We start from the raw sequence: 17,096 nt of genomic DNA on the forward strand, positions 1-17,096 counted from the left end.
TTATTTTTTTAAAAATGAAGACTGTCCAAATGAATCTTAAGATAACTTTTTGATCATACAATGTTGATATGATAAAATCATAAACTTCATAATTTTGGCACTGGAACAGCATTTTTATAAAAACATAGTAAGGTAGTCTTAGAAATTGATGAAATTAGACATATACAGGAGAGTCATAATTATTACACTTTTGCATACCCTTAAAATAAAAGGACCTGCTTGAAATGTTGCAAAAAGAAACACAGATATCTGTTATGTTCTTTTTATTTAAGGATGGTGCAACTTAACCCCTTTGTATAAGGAGTAAACTTTGAGTTGTTTTACCAGTTGTGTGATAGAAGTGTGATGACATGTCCACATACGTATTCATGCATGTGTAGAGATGACTGGCCAGACTTAGAAGTTTAATCTATGACTAGATAACATTGTAAGCCTGTCACATAGTAATCATAGCTATGACCTTGACATCATTAAGCCATTTATGTAATCTGCTGCCCTAATTAACCATAGTATTGCTTGGTAGAATTCGAGAGGCAGATATACAAGACTGAATTATTTTACCTCTAAACCTTCTCCAAAGTATTGTAGTAGTAGTGTATTTTTTTTTAATGTGGTGGATTTGAAAAAAAACAAACACATAAATAAGAATATAAGAATGGAGCTCCTCTTCCATTGTAGAGTAGCTTGCAGGGAGTACTGGAAGTTAAAGGGTACATAGCTTGACCTAAATTAGAGTATTTTAATATCATTTATAAATAATTTATATTTGACGTTCAGAATGACTGTTGTTTTAGTGGAGAATCTACCAATTTATATAGTAGTTATATGCCACCATTCTAGGATCATATTTCTTATGTAAATTCCAAATGATGTGCTACATCTAGATTTTAAAATGAATTCTTTACCTTCTTTAAGAAAAAGGAAAGAAATGTACCTTATTGCCCAATAGATATAAATATAATGGATAGAAACTTTTTGAATGTTTGAATGTCAGATGGGTCTATAGTTGAAAAGAAATTTACAGTTAAGCAATTGAACGTATAGGCACATTGTTCTTCATTGGGCTTATTTTGCCCATTGTTCTCAGTTATTAAATCAGACAAATTCTTACATAGATTTGAAACATCCAGCATTTATTACAACAAAGTTTCAACATGCTGTTATTTGTTACAGGTAATCTTTGGTAAATCTAGCTGTTCAGAATTTTCAAAGGAAGCCTATACAGCCGTAGTATATCATAACAGGTACTGAATTCAAATATTTCTTTCAAAGTTTCTCACTTCTCAGTGGCATTGTTAGCACTCACGTTAGTGTGTTTACCAAATGCTTTGCTGCACTGGATGTGCAAATTCAAGACAGCTGACATCAAAGTTATAATTTTCAACCTGTAGATGCACATTCTCTCCGTAGACATCTCAAATATAAGACTTTATGCACAAAACATCTTTTCTGTCAAATTCTCTGATCCTTTCATTTTTATTATATTGTTATTGATTATCATTATGGCCTCTGGTCCTTTGGTCTTTCCCTGTTATTTTCACCTGACACTTTGTAGTTTTACTTAACTCTTTACTAAGCTTGCACTCATTAGTCAGTTAAATTGGTGCAACATCCAATAAATCTTCGACTCAGTGACTTTCCCTTTTACTTCTTTAGGAATCGATTGTTAACTCTGGATAAGCTTTAACTTCTGCTTTCTTTCCCCTCCTCCTCTTCCTCCTGCCCTCCCTCCCCATCCCCCTCGTTCACCTCCCTCTCCCCCTTCTTTTGTTTTGATTATCGAATGCTATTGGAGAAAAAACACAAAATTGTGCCAATCAGGGCTGCCACAAATTGATGTTATTTTATCATATGATGGGGCTACAGTAATTTATTTTATCGCATTTTATCTTCTTTTGGCCCCTCTGTTCTTTGGTAAATTTTTTTGTTGTCACTTTTTTACCTTCTCTCCCATTTGGCAGTAGCTATTGTAAGCTTTTCTTCCCCTTTCTCTAGCTCCTACTTCTTTTCTGTTTGCTTTAACTCTAGTGTTCCTACTTTATGAAGTTGATTGAGACCATCTAACTTGAGATCTATCAACTTCTATGCTCTTCACCTCAAATTGTCTCCATGCAGATCTGCCTTTCCTCTGTTTCAAAGGTGGTAATGGCGCACACCTTCCTCAGTGTGGATCTTTTCATCTCTGCTCTCAAAACGACCTTATCCAGGCTCTTTAGGATGTGACTCCATCAGTTATTCCTTTTCTTGCATCATCAGTCTTCTGTTTCATTGGCTCCATCTCTTATTGCCACAAAATTTGTTTTCTATACTTAAAAAAAAGTCTTTCTTCAGTGCTGTTGTGTAGCATGGTTTTTCCTTACCCTCCTTAAAGCTTTTCTTTCTCATATTTATTTTATGACCCTCTCTTGGTTTCCTTTTATCCCTTTGAACACTTTTTTTTAATAGTAATTATTCTAATTTTTCTTTTTCTTTAAAACATAGGCCTTCCACACAAAATACGAAAGTTTTGCCTTTATCCTTCTTTTTCTATAATATTCTCTCCCTAAATAATCTTATATGTATTTCCAGAGTTACATTCAATGAAAATACTACTACTTTTACATTTATGTGGATTGTTCGCACTGTTTATTTTCTCTCATAACCTTCTTTCTGAGATACAGATGTGTATTTTCAGTGGCCTTTTAGACGTATTCATTCGAGTGCCTGCTGCCTTCTCAATTTCCATGTATTTGTTGTCGACTCTTCCTAAGCCAATCGCTGTCTGACTCTTTATTTTTATTAATCGTACTACGATTTTTCCAGTTGCTCTGACTCAAAGTGTAAGACATTCTTGCCTTCCTTCTTATTTTGTCTAATATACAATCGTCTTTTACATCTTGATGATTGTATTTCTGCCTCATTACCAAGCATATCTTGTGCTGTCCTGTTTCTGGGCCTTTCTTGGATCTTTTTTCTGTTGTAATACTAGTTCCCTCTAATTGAACTCCTACTCATACTTTAAGGCCCATATCATATATCTCTTCCTAAATGACAGTTCCCTGATCTAAAACTTGAAGTAATCAATTCAGCTCTGTTCTTGAAGCACTTAACCTTATATGCTGTACACTAGGGGTCGGCAAACTTTTCTAAAAAGGGCCAAATAGTATATATTTTAGGCCTTGTGTGCCATCTGGTCTCTTGCAACTACTCAACCTTGCTGTTGTAGTGCAAAAGTAGCCATGTACAGTAAATTGCAAATAAATGGGCATGGCTGTCTTCCAATAAAATTTTATTTATGGACCCTGAAATTTGAATTTCATTTAATATCTCAAGTGAAATATTCTTTTGAATTTTTTTAAGCACTTAAAAATATAAAAATCATTTTTAGTTTGTAGGCTTTACAGATGAAGTAGTGGACTGGATTTGGCCTGTGGCCATAGTTTGCCAACCCCTGCTTTATAGCATAGCTATTGATATATGTGTGTCTTACTTATATTTCTACTGAATTATATATTTTTGAGGGTTATTTTTCTTATGTTCATCTTTAAAACCACCACAAAAGTAACACAGTGCTTAGCCTAATGGTGGGTAATTAAAAATACTTGTTGATGAATAACTCGTAGATGTTTAATTTTCCATAAGAGCCTTTACATAATATGATTTCAGGAAAGAGATGAACTAAAGCACTAGAAGCCAGAAAAGATATTTATAAAGAAGGTTGTATTTTCTAAAAGTATCTCAGTTTGTGGCTAGGTCTTTATTTTGTTGCTCTTAGCGTTAGTAGAATTAAAATGATACAGTCTAACATTACTAGTAAATTCAACTTTCTCGTAACTCAGTGGTGATTAGTGAGATCAGTAATAAGATCTATATAGCATCTTTTATTCACCAAAGTCATCAAATTCTCAGATGGCTAGCATTAGCTACCTTTCTTACGGGTATTAAAAGCCTTATGCCACTTAATTTTTCTGTGATCAGATCTACACCTGTTAGCATTTTTGAGGCTTATTTGAGATGGAAGAATATTTGACATATTTAGCATCAGAGAAAAATCCCTAACTGGTGGGATGGGCTTCACTTTAAAGGTAGTTGGAACTATATGGTTTGGCTGTATTTTTATTGAATACAACAGAGAGATACTAACTGAATATGGAAGATGGGGATGCTAAGGTTCTATCCCTTTTAGGTCTATATCATAAATAGCAGCCATGCTATCTTATAAAAATGCTCTTAGGGCCCACTCTCAATGAATATTGAGATGCAAGTGCCATTGGTTTGATCAAATATGATATTTGTTGTATTCCTTAGTAGCTGGGAGCCCTTCTAAAGGGTGGGGCACATTGCAATTTGTGGGGATTCCCTGATTTTTTTCTTTTCTTTTTTCTCTTTTCCTTGTCCTTTTTTTTTTTTTTTTTTTTTTGTAAAGCTGTCAGTCAATACACAACTGTCCATGTTTAGGTAACATTTATTTCTTTAGCAATGGAATGATAGATATAAGACATTGCATAGAGAGCCCATCTTGATACCAAGTTGTCTAAAGATTCCTTTTTTCTTTCTTTCTTTCTTATTTTTTTTAACAAAAGGATAATACAATTTAGTCTTACTATGAAGCTGTACTCCTATAACAGAAAAATGTTTTTCTATGGTATGGTTATAAGATATACACTTATAAAAGCTCATTATTTTTTTTCTATGTAATATGTATCCAAATTGGTTTATAAATATAGAAAGCCTTGCCCTAGTCTCTTCTCTTATACAGTTTCCAATCTAATGAAGATTTCAGCATCAAGGTGGTGATTATTAATGAATTTTCAAATAGTAGGATTACTCAACCCATTAATAAAAATGGGATGAGAAATTTCAGAAACAGTGGCAGCTCCCTCATCTGGAAGTAGGGGTTAGTTACTTTACTTAAGAGCTTGGAAATAAAAATATTTTGGACTAGAAGAAAAATTAAGCATGAATCCTGAAATTAATTTTAAAATTACTCAAACATACAAATGCAATAACTGTTTATTTTGAACACATTACTGACTATTGATGTTTTGTTTTGTTTTTGTATGAAGGTCTCCTGATTTTCATGAAGAAATCAAGGTTAAACTCCCTGCTACTTTAACTGACCATCATCACTTGCTTTTTACTTTTTATCATGTTAGTTGTCAACAAAAACAAAATACTCCTCTTGAAACTCCTGTTGGATACACGGTAAGTATATTTTGTTAAATATTTAGCCCTTTGATCTTAAATATAATTAACAATATTTAAGATAATTGGTGTTCATTATTATTTGAGTATTCCTTATCTGATTCCCCATGTTCGTTAGGAAGGGTCATCATAACAAGAAAATTCTCAATATAGTTAACCAGTGTCATTAATTAACTAACTAACATGTGTAAACACTTAGGTGTTGGTCCTGATTACTGTATATTTACCCAACAGTACTGTGTAAATGTAACAGTTTTAAGCGTTCTTCGGAAGAAAATGGTTTGAACGTAAAATGATTAAAAGAGATGTAAATGTAACAGTTTTAAGCGTTCTTCGGAAGAAAATGGTTTGAACGTAAAATGATTAGAAGAGACCCTTGGCAATTAAAACCCTTTTTAATTGTCTTAATTAAAGCAATTAAAACGCCTGAGTATTTTTTGAAAATCATTACTATTGAATCACAAAAGTAAACCTAAGATGAATACATCAGAGTGTGCTACCACAATTTTGTCAGAAAGGCATGCCTTCACCTAAAAGAGAAAAACTAACATTTGATACATATCTTTTGTCTTCAGCTTATGACATGAATTTTTGCTAAATGTAAGAAAATAAGTTTATGTCATACTTCTTAGTTTTGTTTCCAACATTCTTATCTAATCAAATCTTTCTTTCCCTATTTACATTGACACTATTACCCCAGTTTAAAATTGATTCACTTTGTGGCCTTTTCTACTTTCTATTACCAACTTTCCCTTGGATAATGAGGACCTGCTATAGATTTAAGTATTGCATAGTTAGCTGGTAATGTTTTGGGGATCCTCCTTAAATATTGTTGGGGAAACTTCTTTAGAGGAATTATGAAAACCTATTATTATTACCTGATAATTAAATCCCCTTGGTGTTTAGTGATGTGAAATGAATTTGGCTCATACCAAGTTCTTAAAACAGATTTTCCAAGTAATTACTTTTATAACAAACATATTTAAATTAATATTGTTTCCTTTTTATTTAAAAGTGGATACCGATGCTTCAGAATGGACGATTAAAGACTGGGCAGTTTTGCCTACCGGTCTCACTGGAAAAACCGCCACAGGCTTATTCTGTACTGTCTCCTGAGGTCAGTTTCTCTCACATTGAAATTCTCCAGTTTGAATGAAATGGGCTTTTCATTACAAAGATAGTTTTCTCAAACTTGCTGTTTCTTCTCTCTCTAAGTATGTATATAGTGAAGTAATAATATTATTTTCCAAGGGACATTAGCAGCTTTGATGATGACATATGTGACTTGAAAGAAACAAAAACATTGGGAAAATCTCAATCAAGAATCAGTAGCCACTGTTCAAAAACCAAAGTGCCTTTTGAGAGAACGGTTACATGATGATTACCAATGTCTCTTAATGCTTTGACTACAATTGTTTGTAACCATTAATCTGAAATGTGTCTTGTGAATGTTCTCCTGGTGGCATTTATTTTTCATTATAGAACTTTAAAAGTTTTCACAAATAAATTTATATTGTTTTTAATTAAAAAAAAAAGGCAATGTAAGGCTACTGCTCTGACCTCCTTTCTCACCATTCTCTGTCATTCTGCCCTGACTATATAGCACAGCGCCTTTGTTGTTCCTCATACATGAAGAGCACATTCCCATCTCAGGCTGTTTGTACTTTCCTTTGCTGGCAATGCTCTATCACAAGACCTGCTTCTTATTTAATTCAGATATCCACTCAAATATCCCCTCTTCAGAGAAGTCATCTATAATTACTTTGTTTTAAGTAGCAGCCTCCATCGCTTTTTATCCCTTTGCTTATCCTCATAATACTTATCACTGGGACTTCCCTGGCAGTCCAGTGGTTAAGACTCGGCACTTCCACTGCAGGGGCTTGGGTTTGATCCCTGGTCAGGACCTAAGATCCCACATGCCGTGGGGCGCAGCCAAAAAAAAAAAAACTTACCACTGACTTTATAGTTCATATATCTTTGTTTATCTGTTTATTGTCTACAGAGTATAAGCTCCATGAGGTTAAGGACTTTGTCTTTCTTATGCATTGCTGTATCTACCAGTGCTTAGAATAGTGCTTGGCTCATAGTAGACAGTTAATGAATATTTATTAAATGAATGAATAAAGACCGTAGGAAAGAAATAGGACAGAAACCCCCCAACCCCCAAATCTTTCATTCAGTTTTCCAGGAACATATCTTTTCAGTAAAATAAATTAGTCTTCTGTCAGGGGTAGCATCGTATTTCAAAAGGATATTTTTTTTTTTTTTTTTTTTTTTGCGGTACGCGGGCCTCTCATTGTTGTGGCCTCTCCCGTTGCGGAGCACAGGCTCCGGACGCGCAGGCTCAGCGGCCATGGCTCACGGGCCCAGCCGCTCCGCGGCATGTGGGATCTTCCTGGACCGGGGCATGAACCCGTGTCCCCTGCATCGGCAGGTGGACTCTCAACCACTGCGCCACCAGGGAAGCCCCCAAAAGGAAATATTTTAAAAGAAAATATAATTTTATGGAAGTTATAGATTTGTTCTTAATTGATTTGCAGATTCGAGGTCACCTTTCTAAAGGGGGAGGCTGATGGTTTTCTTCTAGCTACAACGTGTATGTTCATATATAAAGAATATGGTGATAATTTGGATTTGACTATAGATACATAGTATGGCTGATTGATATGTGAGATTAAACTACCTGATTAAGTGCTTAAACTTTTGTATATTTTAATTACTATATTAAAAGAACAGTATATATTCTTAGCATCATTATTATATTTTGTTTTTATTTTTTATTTTTTTTTGCGGTACGCGGGCCTCTCACTGTTGCGGCCTCCCCCGTTGCGGAGCACAGGCTCCGGATGCGCAGGCTTAGCCGCTCCGTGGCATGTGGGATCCTCCCGGACCGGGGCACGAACCCGTGTCCCCTGCATCAGCAGGCAGACTCTCAACCACTGCGCCACCAGGGAAGCCCCATTATTATATTTAAAGCATAGTATATATTAATTTTAGTGCTTAATTTAAAGCAAGTGAGAGATAAATACTTAAATATTTGACTTTTATAGGTCATTGCTTAATGCAATTTTGTATTCACTTTCCTGGTTGAGGTTGAGCTGTCTTTGATTCAGAAAGTCAGAGAACTTCTGATATGTGTTAACTTCAACAGTTCTTTGGACCTTAGAATATGAAGCTTGCCATATAATCACACTTAGGTACTGAGAAACTAATTTCTGTAACTAGTGAACTATTGCTTTATTATATTTCACTCAGTGGTAATTTTCAGTGATAAATGGATCATTTTCTTCTTAAAACTGGGTAAAAAGGAAGGTGAACCTTTGTTGGCTTTGTTTCACCACATTTTCTTGGTTTTCTGGTGTTTCCCCCTTAAGTTTTCATGTTCTTTTCACTCTGAACCTGTAAGCGCTCTTCCCAGGCAGGATCACTGACTGCAGTTCTGTGAACAGTACTCTCAGAGTGGTGTAGTATGTAACTTACAAGAGGACCAAGATGCTCTTGACTCCTACTGCTAGTTGATGAATCTTAAATCTGCATCTCTGCTCACTCATTTCTTGCCAGTTATTTGTCTGGTAAATTAAAAAGCCTAGTGATGTCTTTGCCAGGATGTTCTGTAGATATCTCAGACATAAAATGTCCCAAACTGGACTCATTCTTGTTGAATACTGTTGGAACTTTATGGTGAGAGGCAAACCTTGGCCCCCCAATATGCCTCAACAGAGTGATTCTAGTGAATTTATCTCAGTTCAGTGTCATCAGCGTTTCAGGATTAGTGTTTATTGGGCTCCAGGGAGCAGATTCATGCTTACAAGATTCATACAAGATTGACATATAGACTAGCATGGCAGTTTATCATCTCTATTTGCATAGGTATGCAAAGATCAGCATATAGGATATTTTTGAATTTAACAGTGGTTACACCTGAGGATAGTTATACTTTTCAATTTTTTGTTATTTTATTTAATAATATAATACACACTTATGAATCCACCACCCAATCCAAGAGCTAGAACACTGACAATAGTTTACATCACTTATGTGCTTCTCCCTTACTCCATACTCTTCTTCCTTCTAACTACAAAAAGCTAGACTTTAAAAAAAATTGTGGTAAAATATACATAAAATTTACCACTTTAACTATTTTTAAGTGTACAGTTCTGTGGTATTAAGTACATTCACATTGTTTTGAAAACTAGCCTCTTAAAACTACTTTTTTTTATTTCCAGCAAGAGCAAAAGTTTATTAAAAAGTTTATCTTCTTGGGCTTCCCTGGTGGTGCAGTGGTTGAGAGTCCGCCTGCCGATTCAGGGGACACGGGTTCGTGCCCCGGTCTGGGAAGATCCCACATGCCGCAGAGCGGCTGCGCCCGTGAGCCATGGCCGCTGAGCCTGCGCGTCCAGAGCCTGTGCTCCGCAACGGGAGAGGCCACAACAGTGAGAGGCCCGCGTACCACAAAAAAAAAAAAAAAAAAGAAAAGAAAAGTATCTTCTTTAGAAATTTAACCAGAATATTCCATTCTGATTAATGGAGAATTTAGTGTATTACAAACATCAAAATATTAGGGGCAAATCAACACCTACCAAAATGTCTGGAATGGTGAATGGCCAGATGTGTTTGGAGGTTTCATGTACTGAACTTAAAAAAAAAAAAAATCTTCTGAGTTGGTTATACACCTGTATTTCCAATCATTTCTGGGAAGGTGGGGGCAGGGGGGTAAGCCAGGAATCAGATTTTGAGAATAAGAAACGTGGAGCTGCAAAGAGAGTTGTTAACAAGCAAAGAAGTAAAATATTAGGGAGAAAAAAATGATTTAAAAAAAGTACTACAGAGTTGGGGTAAAATAAAACTGAGTATAAATGGTCTGTATGGTAAGGAAAAGAATTCCTTGCTGATCTCAGCCTATGTGGGTCAGAAATAAAGTGGGTGAGAGGCCATTTATTTTTTTGACTGAGATACCCTCAGACCATTTTTCTGTAAGGTTTTTTCCCCATAGAATCTTTTATTTTTTAAATTTAATTTTATTATTTTTTTATACAGCAGGTTCTTATTGGTTATCTATTTTATACATATTAATGTATATATGTCAATCCCAATCTCCCAATCTCAATCACCTCCCACCCCCACCCCCCCGGTAAAACTACTTTTTTTTCAAAAATAAATTTATTTATTTATTTTTGGCTGTGCTGGGTCTTTGTTGCTGCGTGCAGGCTTTCTCTAGTTGCGGAGAGAGGAGGCTGCTCCTTCGTTGCGGTGCGCGCGCTTCTCATTGTCGTGGCTTCTCTTGTTGTGAAGCATGGGCTCTAGGCACGTGGACTTCTGTAGTTGTGGCACACGGGCTCAGTAGTTGTGGCTCACGGGCTCTAGAGCACAGACTTAGCAGTTGTGGCGCACCGGCTTAGTTGCTCCGCGGCATGTGAGATCTTCCGAGACCAGGGCTTGAACCCGTGTCCCCTGCATTGGCAGGCGGATTTTTAACCACTGCACCACCAGGGAAATCTCTAAAACTACTTTTTAATTGAGGTATATATGTGCCTAAAGAATACATTGTTTACTTTGCTTATTTTATGAATTTAATGAAAAGGTTATGCTATAAATAATCCTCTGAGACTTGCTTTTTTCATTCAGCATTATATTACTAAGATTTAGTGTTTATTATCAAAATAAAATGTTCCTTCGGAATTTCATTGTACTTAGAATATAATCTAGATCTTTTTTCCTGCAACCTACAGGAAATCTCTGAAAGACCTGGGCTCTTCCACTTCTACAGCATCATCTTCTACTACCACCACACCCCTTGTTCCGTACTTACAGCTTCTTCCAAATTTTTTCCAGCCTCTCAGTCTTTGAATTTTGTCTTTCTTCTTCCTGATCTCCTCATGGCTGGAGTCTTTTCATTATATTTATTTCATTATATATTTCAAATAGCACTTCCTCAGAGGGGCTTTCCCTCACTCCATGAATTTTCAACCCTTCCTTCCTCCACACTGCTAATACAGTCTATCATTTTTAATCCATTTTTATTTACTAAATACTTATCACTATCTGAAATTCTTATTTTCTTTTTTTCTACAAGAAATGGGTAGTAAGCTCCCTGAGAGCAGATGTTATGTTTATCATGAAACCCTAGTACCTAGAAAACTGTGTAGAGACTTCAGTAAATATTTGTTGTATGAATTTAAAGAAGAAAATTACAGGATTATTGGTATTAGCAAAAAGTAAAAAATGGAAATTACCTGGATGTCTACCAAGGGTTTGTTTAATTAAATTTTTGTACAGCCATACAATGATACAGTAGTTAAGAGGAGTGATATAGATTTAAATATCCCAATGGGACATTTGTAATAAAAATATAAAAACAAACAAATAATGTCTTGACAACCAAAGTCAATATGTAGATACATCAGCAACTGGGTGGAAATTGTTTGGAAAATATATACCAAATTTAGCTCTCAAAGGGGTGTGGGATTATGAAAGTTTTTTTGTTGTTGATTTTTTTTCTAATCTCATATACCTTTGAAAGGCAGTATAACATAATATCCAAAGTTTCACTCCCAGCTCCCACTGACCTCAGGTGAGTTTCTTATTCTGCTGTGGACTAAATTGTTCTAACCCCCAATGTGATAGAATTTGGAGATGGGGCCTTTGGGAGGTAATTAGGTTAAATGAGGTCATGAGGATGGGCCCTCATGCTGGGATTAGTGCTCTGTAAGAAGAGACACCAGAGAGCTTGCTCTCTTGGCTGTGTGAGGACATAGTGAAAGGTGGTCATCTGCAAGCTAGGAAGGGGTTCTCACCAGAAACTAACCATGGTGCGCCTTGATATTGGACTTTTCTAGTCTTCAGACCGTGAGAAAATAAATTTCTGTTATTTAAGCCACCCAGTATATGACATTTTGTTGTGGCAAACCGAGCTGATTAAGATAGTCTCTCTGCCTGAATTTTCTTATCTGTAAATTGAGGAGAATAATTAATGCCTACAATAATTGGGTTATGTTGATGACTGAATGATTAATCGTACGTAGAACATTTAGAATGGTACCAGGCACATGAAAAGTGCTAAAGAAGTGTCTGCTACTATTATGCCATTCCTATTGCCACACTATTTGTTAGAATATTTTAAGAGAGTAGTTCTTACTTTAGCATGCATCAAAATCACCTGGAGTGTTTGTAGTAACACCAGTTGTTTAACCTTACTCCCAGAGTTACTGATGAGGTAGGTCTGGGCTGGGGCTTGATTATTTACATTTCTTCAAGTGCCCAGAAGATATTGATGCTGCAGACTGTTTTTAAAGAAGTATGTGTTCACATTTTATTTGGATGTCCTTTTTTTAAAGCTGAAAATGAGTGTTTTGGGTTGAAAGAGCTAGTACTCTTTCGTGTGCTGAGTAGTTTCAATTTACTCCACCAGCGTTTGTTTCTTTTTTAAAGTTTCAATACCTGTATTATTTGCCTCAGTAAAGATACTGAATTTCTTACCTACTTAGTATTGAATTTTGTAATAGGAAACTTCCTTTATTTGGTTTTATTTTCTTCATATAATAACAATATAAAACCATGGGAAAGAAATCCTATCTTCCTATATATGTATATGTATATATTGTTGTTTGTTTGTTTTGTTTTGTTTTGCTGAGACTTTCTATTTTTGTCATTTGTTTCAAGGATGTTTGTAATTGCTTGTGGAGCTTTTTTTTTTCCCCTGATGGCTGTTTTAAACTCCTTGTCAGATCTGTCCAGTATCTAAATATTGCTGTCTGTTGATTGTCTTTTCTCATTTAAGTTGACATTTTTCTGGTTCTTGGTATGACGTGTGATTTTTTGTTATATCCTGAACATTTTGGGTATTATGTTATGACTCTAGATCTTACATAAGTCTTGTGTTTTTAGCAGTAGGGGGAGGTCCTGTTGCCAGGTGGAGGTAAAGATTCACATTCCCCACTCCGCGTTGGGTTGGGGGTGGCTTATTATTGGGTGGAGGTAGGATTTCGGGCCTCAGTTGACACCTCCCTGGCTGTGAGGGTGAGGGGGAAACTTGTTACTTTTCCCTGATTGGCCTCCACTAACCCCACAATTAGTGGAGGTACTTTTTATCAGTGGACTGGGACCAGTTCCCATCTCTGTCTTCTCTGATACCAGACAGTATTTGTGAGGGTGGGTTAGGGATTGAGGAACTTCATTATAGCCAGCTGAGGGTGGACACCTAGGCCCCTCACTCAGCCTGTGGAGGTGGAATGGGGCTGTGATTCGTTTCCTTGTGTTTGGCCAGATTAGGGCAATTGTTGCATTTGACTAGAGGGAGCAGGCTTTTCCTGGAGTTTTGTTTTTTTTTGGTCTGTTTCTTTTGGCAATTCTGGGTTGCCAGCTTCTCTAGCAACTAGCCCAGGATACATGAGGCAAAACTAAAACCCAGGAAACACTGCCTTATAGTTCCTTTTATCCTGAGGTCCCTAGCCCGTCTGCATCCTTCTCTCCCCTTTCAGTCTTTATGTTTATTTTCTGTATCATGTTCAGGGTTTCTAGCTGTACTCAGCAGGAAGAATAGAGAGAACTGATGTACTCCCTTTTAAAAATAATTTTTGTGATATGATTTTAATTAACACTGCTAGCAATTTATATCAGAAAAAAATGTTTTCTAATCCTTAAAACAATAGACTTCCTTTGCTTATGAATATTTTAAAGCCCAATTAAAACATAATAGAAGTGTTTAAAATAAAGAAAATAGAATACTGTTAAGCCATTAAGATATTGTAGATGTGAAGTTATTGGCATGAAAAGAGATTCACAATGTAATAGGTGAAAAACAGGTTTCAATATAATATGTTTGATATATCACCTATGTAAGGGTGTATTTAAAAATACATATGCATAAGGGAAGATCTGGAATGATATAAAGGTATATGTTTCTGGGAAGATAGAATTTTGAGTGTATATTTTCTGCCTTTTGCTCCTTGAGCCTTTTACTTCTCTTGTAGGAAACATATTGATTTTTCTAATAAGAACAAAATATAAATTCTACATTTATTTGTAGTGCATAAAATATATTTCCACAGTATTTTTTCTCATTGAGATATTGTAATTTTTTTTCATAATTCACATTTGTTTCAGAATTCATAATCAAGTTAAGCATCTGTGGTCATTGTATTCAATATCTTATAGGTTCCTCTGCCTGGCATGAAATGGGTAGATAATCACAAAGGTGTTTTTAATGTTGAAGTTGTTGCTGTTTCATCTATCCATACACAGGTAAGTGAGTTTTAATAATTTTTGTGATCAAATTTCACTTAAATGAATTGAACATTTTGTCTAGAACTTAAAGCAGTTTTGTCTGCTATAAGATTTATGAGACTATATATCAGTTAAAAATGTATAGGTTTGGAAGTTACTTTTTAAAGGAATCAATAAAATATCATTTAATGTGAACAAAAGCAAATATTTTGCTTTTCAAAATGTTATTGACTTCATTTTGAAAATTCAGTGATTTTTTGTCTAAGTTTCTAGAACATAGCAGAATAATTAGAGTTGAAAAACCATCATCCAGCTCGTTTTACTTCTCATAGACTTAGATATTTCAAATGGAAAGGGTTCTTAGGGATCACCATATTTTTCACTATATTTCTGGAATGTGCCAAGCTCTTTTCAAAGCCTTTGTATTTACTCTTTCTTTAGCCGGAATGCTTTTCCTTCTCACATTCATTTGACTTCTCTTCATTAAGGCTTCTCCTTACCTCAGAGAAGCCTTTGCTGGTGACTCTTAAACATAGCAGCTCCATCACTCTGTATCGTCTTACCCTGCACTCCTTACTGCTTCTTATTTTCGCTTGCGTGCTCTTGCACTTTTGCTTTCTCTCACTGTGTGTGTGTGTGTGTGTGTACATATAAAGGCATTCATATCCTTTGTTTATTGGTTCTTTCCCCCATTAGACTGTAAACTCTGTGAGGTCAGGGACGTTGTTACCTGTGAAGGAAAGAGCCTGCCCTTAAAGTACCTTACAGTGAAATAGGGGGAAGTGCAAAAATAATTATAATAAAACTAGTATTATGTTAGGTATATGAACTAAATCCTTTCAAGTACAGAGAGAGAGTTGTTTGTTTTGCTGGGAACTGAGTTGCACTGGTGAGTAGGCATTTACCATACAGAGAGAGGGTAGACAATGCAATTGGTAAAAAGCAAGTGCAAAGAGGCAGTAATCTGCCGAAGGAAGGGTAACTAATCTGGTGTGACTGCAGTTTAAAGTATGTGGGAAATCATGGTATATGAGCATAGAAGACCAGGCTGGTAAAAGATTATGAAGGACCTTGAATGCCACAGAATTTAGGGTGTGTGGTGATTTCTAACGTAAATAGTAAGTGTGAGAGAAGTAAATTTGGGAGCATACTAAGGGAGATAAATTATGGGGCTATAATGAGTTTATTTTTGAGTTTGAAGTGCCTGGGCACTTCAGATGAAGATGTCCTATAGGCAGTTGTAATTAATTAGGAGTTTAGGATTGGGGGTAACAGAATAAATGTGATAGCTGAAACTGTACTAGTGAATGTGATTTTCCAGGGAGAAAATGTAGAGTGAGAAGAGATGGGTGTTCAAAATAGAATATGTGGGTTCTCCAACTTGAAAAGGCAAGGGGTGGTATGCAGGGGTTTCCAAGGCCACCTTTAAGTTCTGTTATTTTCTAGCAGAACTCACAGGACTCAGCATATAGTCATATTCACAGCTGTGATTTATTTTAGTGAAAGATATAAAGAAAAATAAAGTAAGGGGAAAGAGGTCAAGTCTAGATGAAATAGAACACAGGCTTCCAAGAGTTTTCTCCTACGGAGTCATAGAGGATAAGTTGAAACAGCATATGTGAAATGTTGTCTACCAGGGAAGCTCAGTTCCCAGAGTTTTTACCATAGGCTTGTCTCGTAGACACCCTCTGCCTAACACATACCAAAATCCTAGATTTGCAAAAGGAAAGCAGGTATTAAGCATAAACCATATTGTTTGCACAAACAGTTTAGGTATAGTGAGCAATCGCCTATCAGTGGGAACCCTCCTGAAATCCAAGTTCCCAGATGCCAGCCAAGGACCAACCTTGTAAGCAGGCCTTTGAAATGTCTTAAGCTTGCTATGTTAACTCTTTTCTGCACAGTGAGGTAGGGAAAGTAAAAAGACAGGGTGCTCTATATCACGTTTTAAAACAATAGCAAAGGACTTCCCTGGTGGCGCAGTGGTTAAGAATCCTCCTGCCAATGCAGGAAACATGGGTTTGATCCCTGGTCCGGGAAGATCCCACATGCCGTGGAGCATCTAAGCCCGTGCGCCACAACTACTGAGCCTGCACTCTAGAGCCCATGAGCCACAACTACTGAGCCCGTGTGCTGCAACTGCTGAAGCCCATGTGCCCTACAGCCTATGCGCCACAGCTACTGAGCCCACGTGCCGCAACTACTGAAGCCCACATGCTCTAGGGCCTGCGTGCCGCAACTACTGAGCCCATGTGCTGCAAATACCGAAGCCTGCATGCCTAGAGCCCGTGCTCTGTAACAGGAGAAGCCACCGCAGTGAGAAGCCCGTGCACTGCAACCAAGAGTGGCCCCCGCTCACTGCAACTAGAGAAAGCCCACGCGCAGCAACGGAGACCCAACGCAGCCAAGAAAAAAACAAAGAAACAAACAGCAAAAAGGTAGTATATACATTTTATTTAGCAGTATGCAGGTAGATCCTAGTAAAATAATGCTCCAGTGGAGTTTTTACTTTTCTGTTGTTAGATATGCTTATGTTTCCTATAGACCTTATTCTTCTGATAATGAGAAGGTTGACATTATAGTATACTGTTTAAATATATTCCTTCCCTTAATAAAATTATTCTTAATATCACATGATATCTTCTTAAGTATATAAATACATTATTTTTCAATGTATTTTTGAATCCTGT

At 36.3% G+C, this 17,096-nt stretch overlaps 1 protein-coding gene across 11 annotated transcripts in view; it reads left to right on the plus strand.

The window, feature by feature from the left end:
• The window catches only part of DOCK7 (dedicator of cytokinesis 7), a 212,703-nt gene that overhangs the window by 95,917 nt on the left and 99,690 nt on the right, over positions 1 to 17,096 (plus strand). For 9 of the 11 annotated variants that reach the window (XR_002173088.3, XR_012324513.1, XM_019919426.3 and 6 more), the window contains 4 exons: positions 1,174 to 1,244; positions 5,046 to 5,184; positions 6,200 to 6,301; positions 14,338 to 14,424. Coding sequence is in view for 9 of the 11 variants with exons in the window: in XM_019919426.3 (XP_019774985.1) it covers positions 1,174 to 1,244; positions 5,046 to 5,184; positions 6,200 to 6,301; positions 14,338 to 14,424 (399 nt within the window). In the remaining 2 variants the exon portion in view is untranslated. Of the gene's footprint in view, positions 1 to 1,173; positions 1,245 to 5,045; positions 5,185 to 6,199; positions 6,302 to 14,337; positions 14,425 to 16,416; positions 16,514 to 16,570; positions 16,833 to 17,096 lie in introns of those variants that run through there. The other 2 variants (XM_019919425.3, XM_073789018.1) reach the window with 2 other exon arrangements.

This window comes from Tursiops truncatus, chromosome 1 (genome assembly GCF_011762595.2).
Source record: "Tursiops truncatus isolate mTurTru1 chromosome 1, mTurTru1.mat.Y, whole genome shotgun sequence".
NCBI classification, from domain to species: domain Eukaryota; kingdom Metazoa; phylum Chordata; class Mammalia; order Artiodactyla; family Delphinidae; genus Tursiops; species Tursiops truncatus.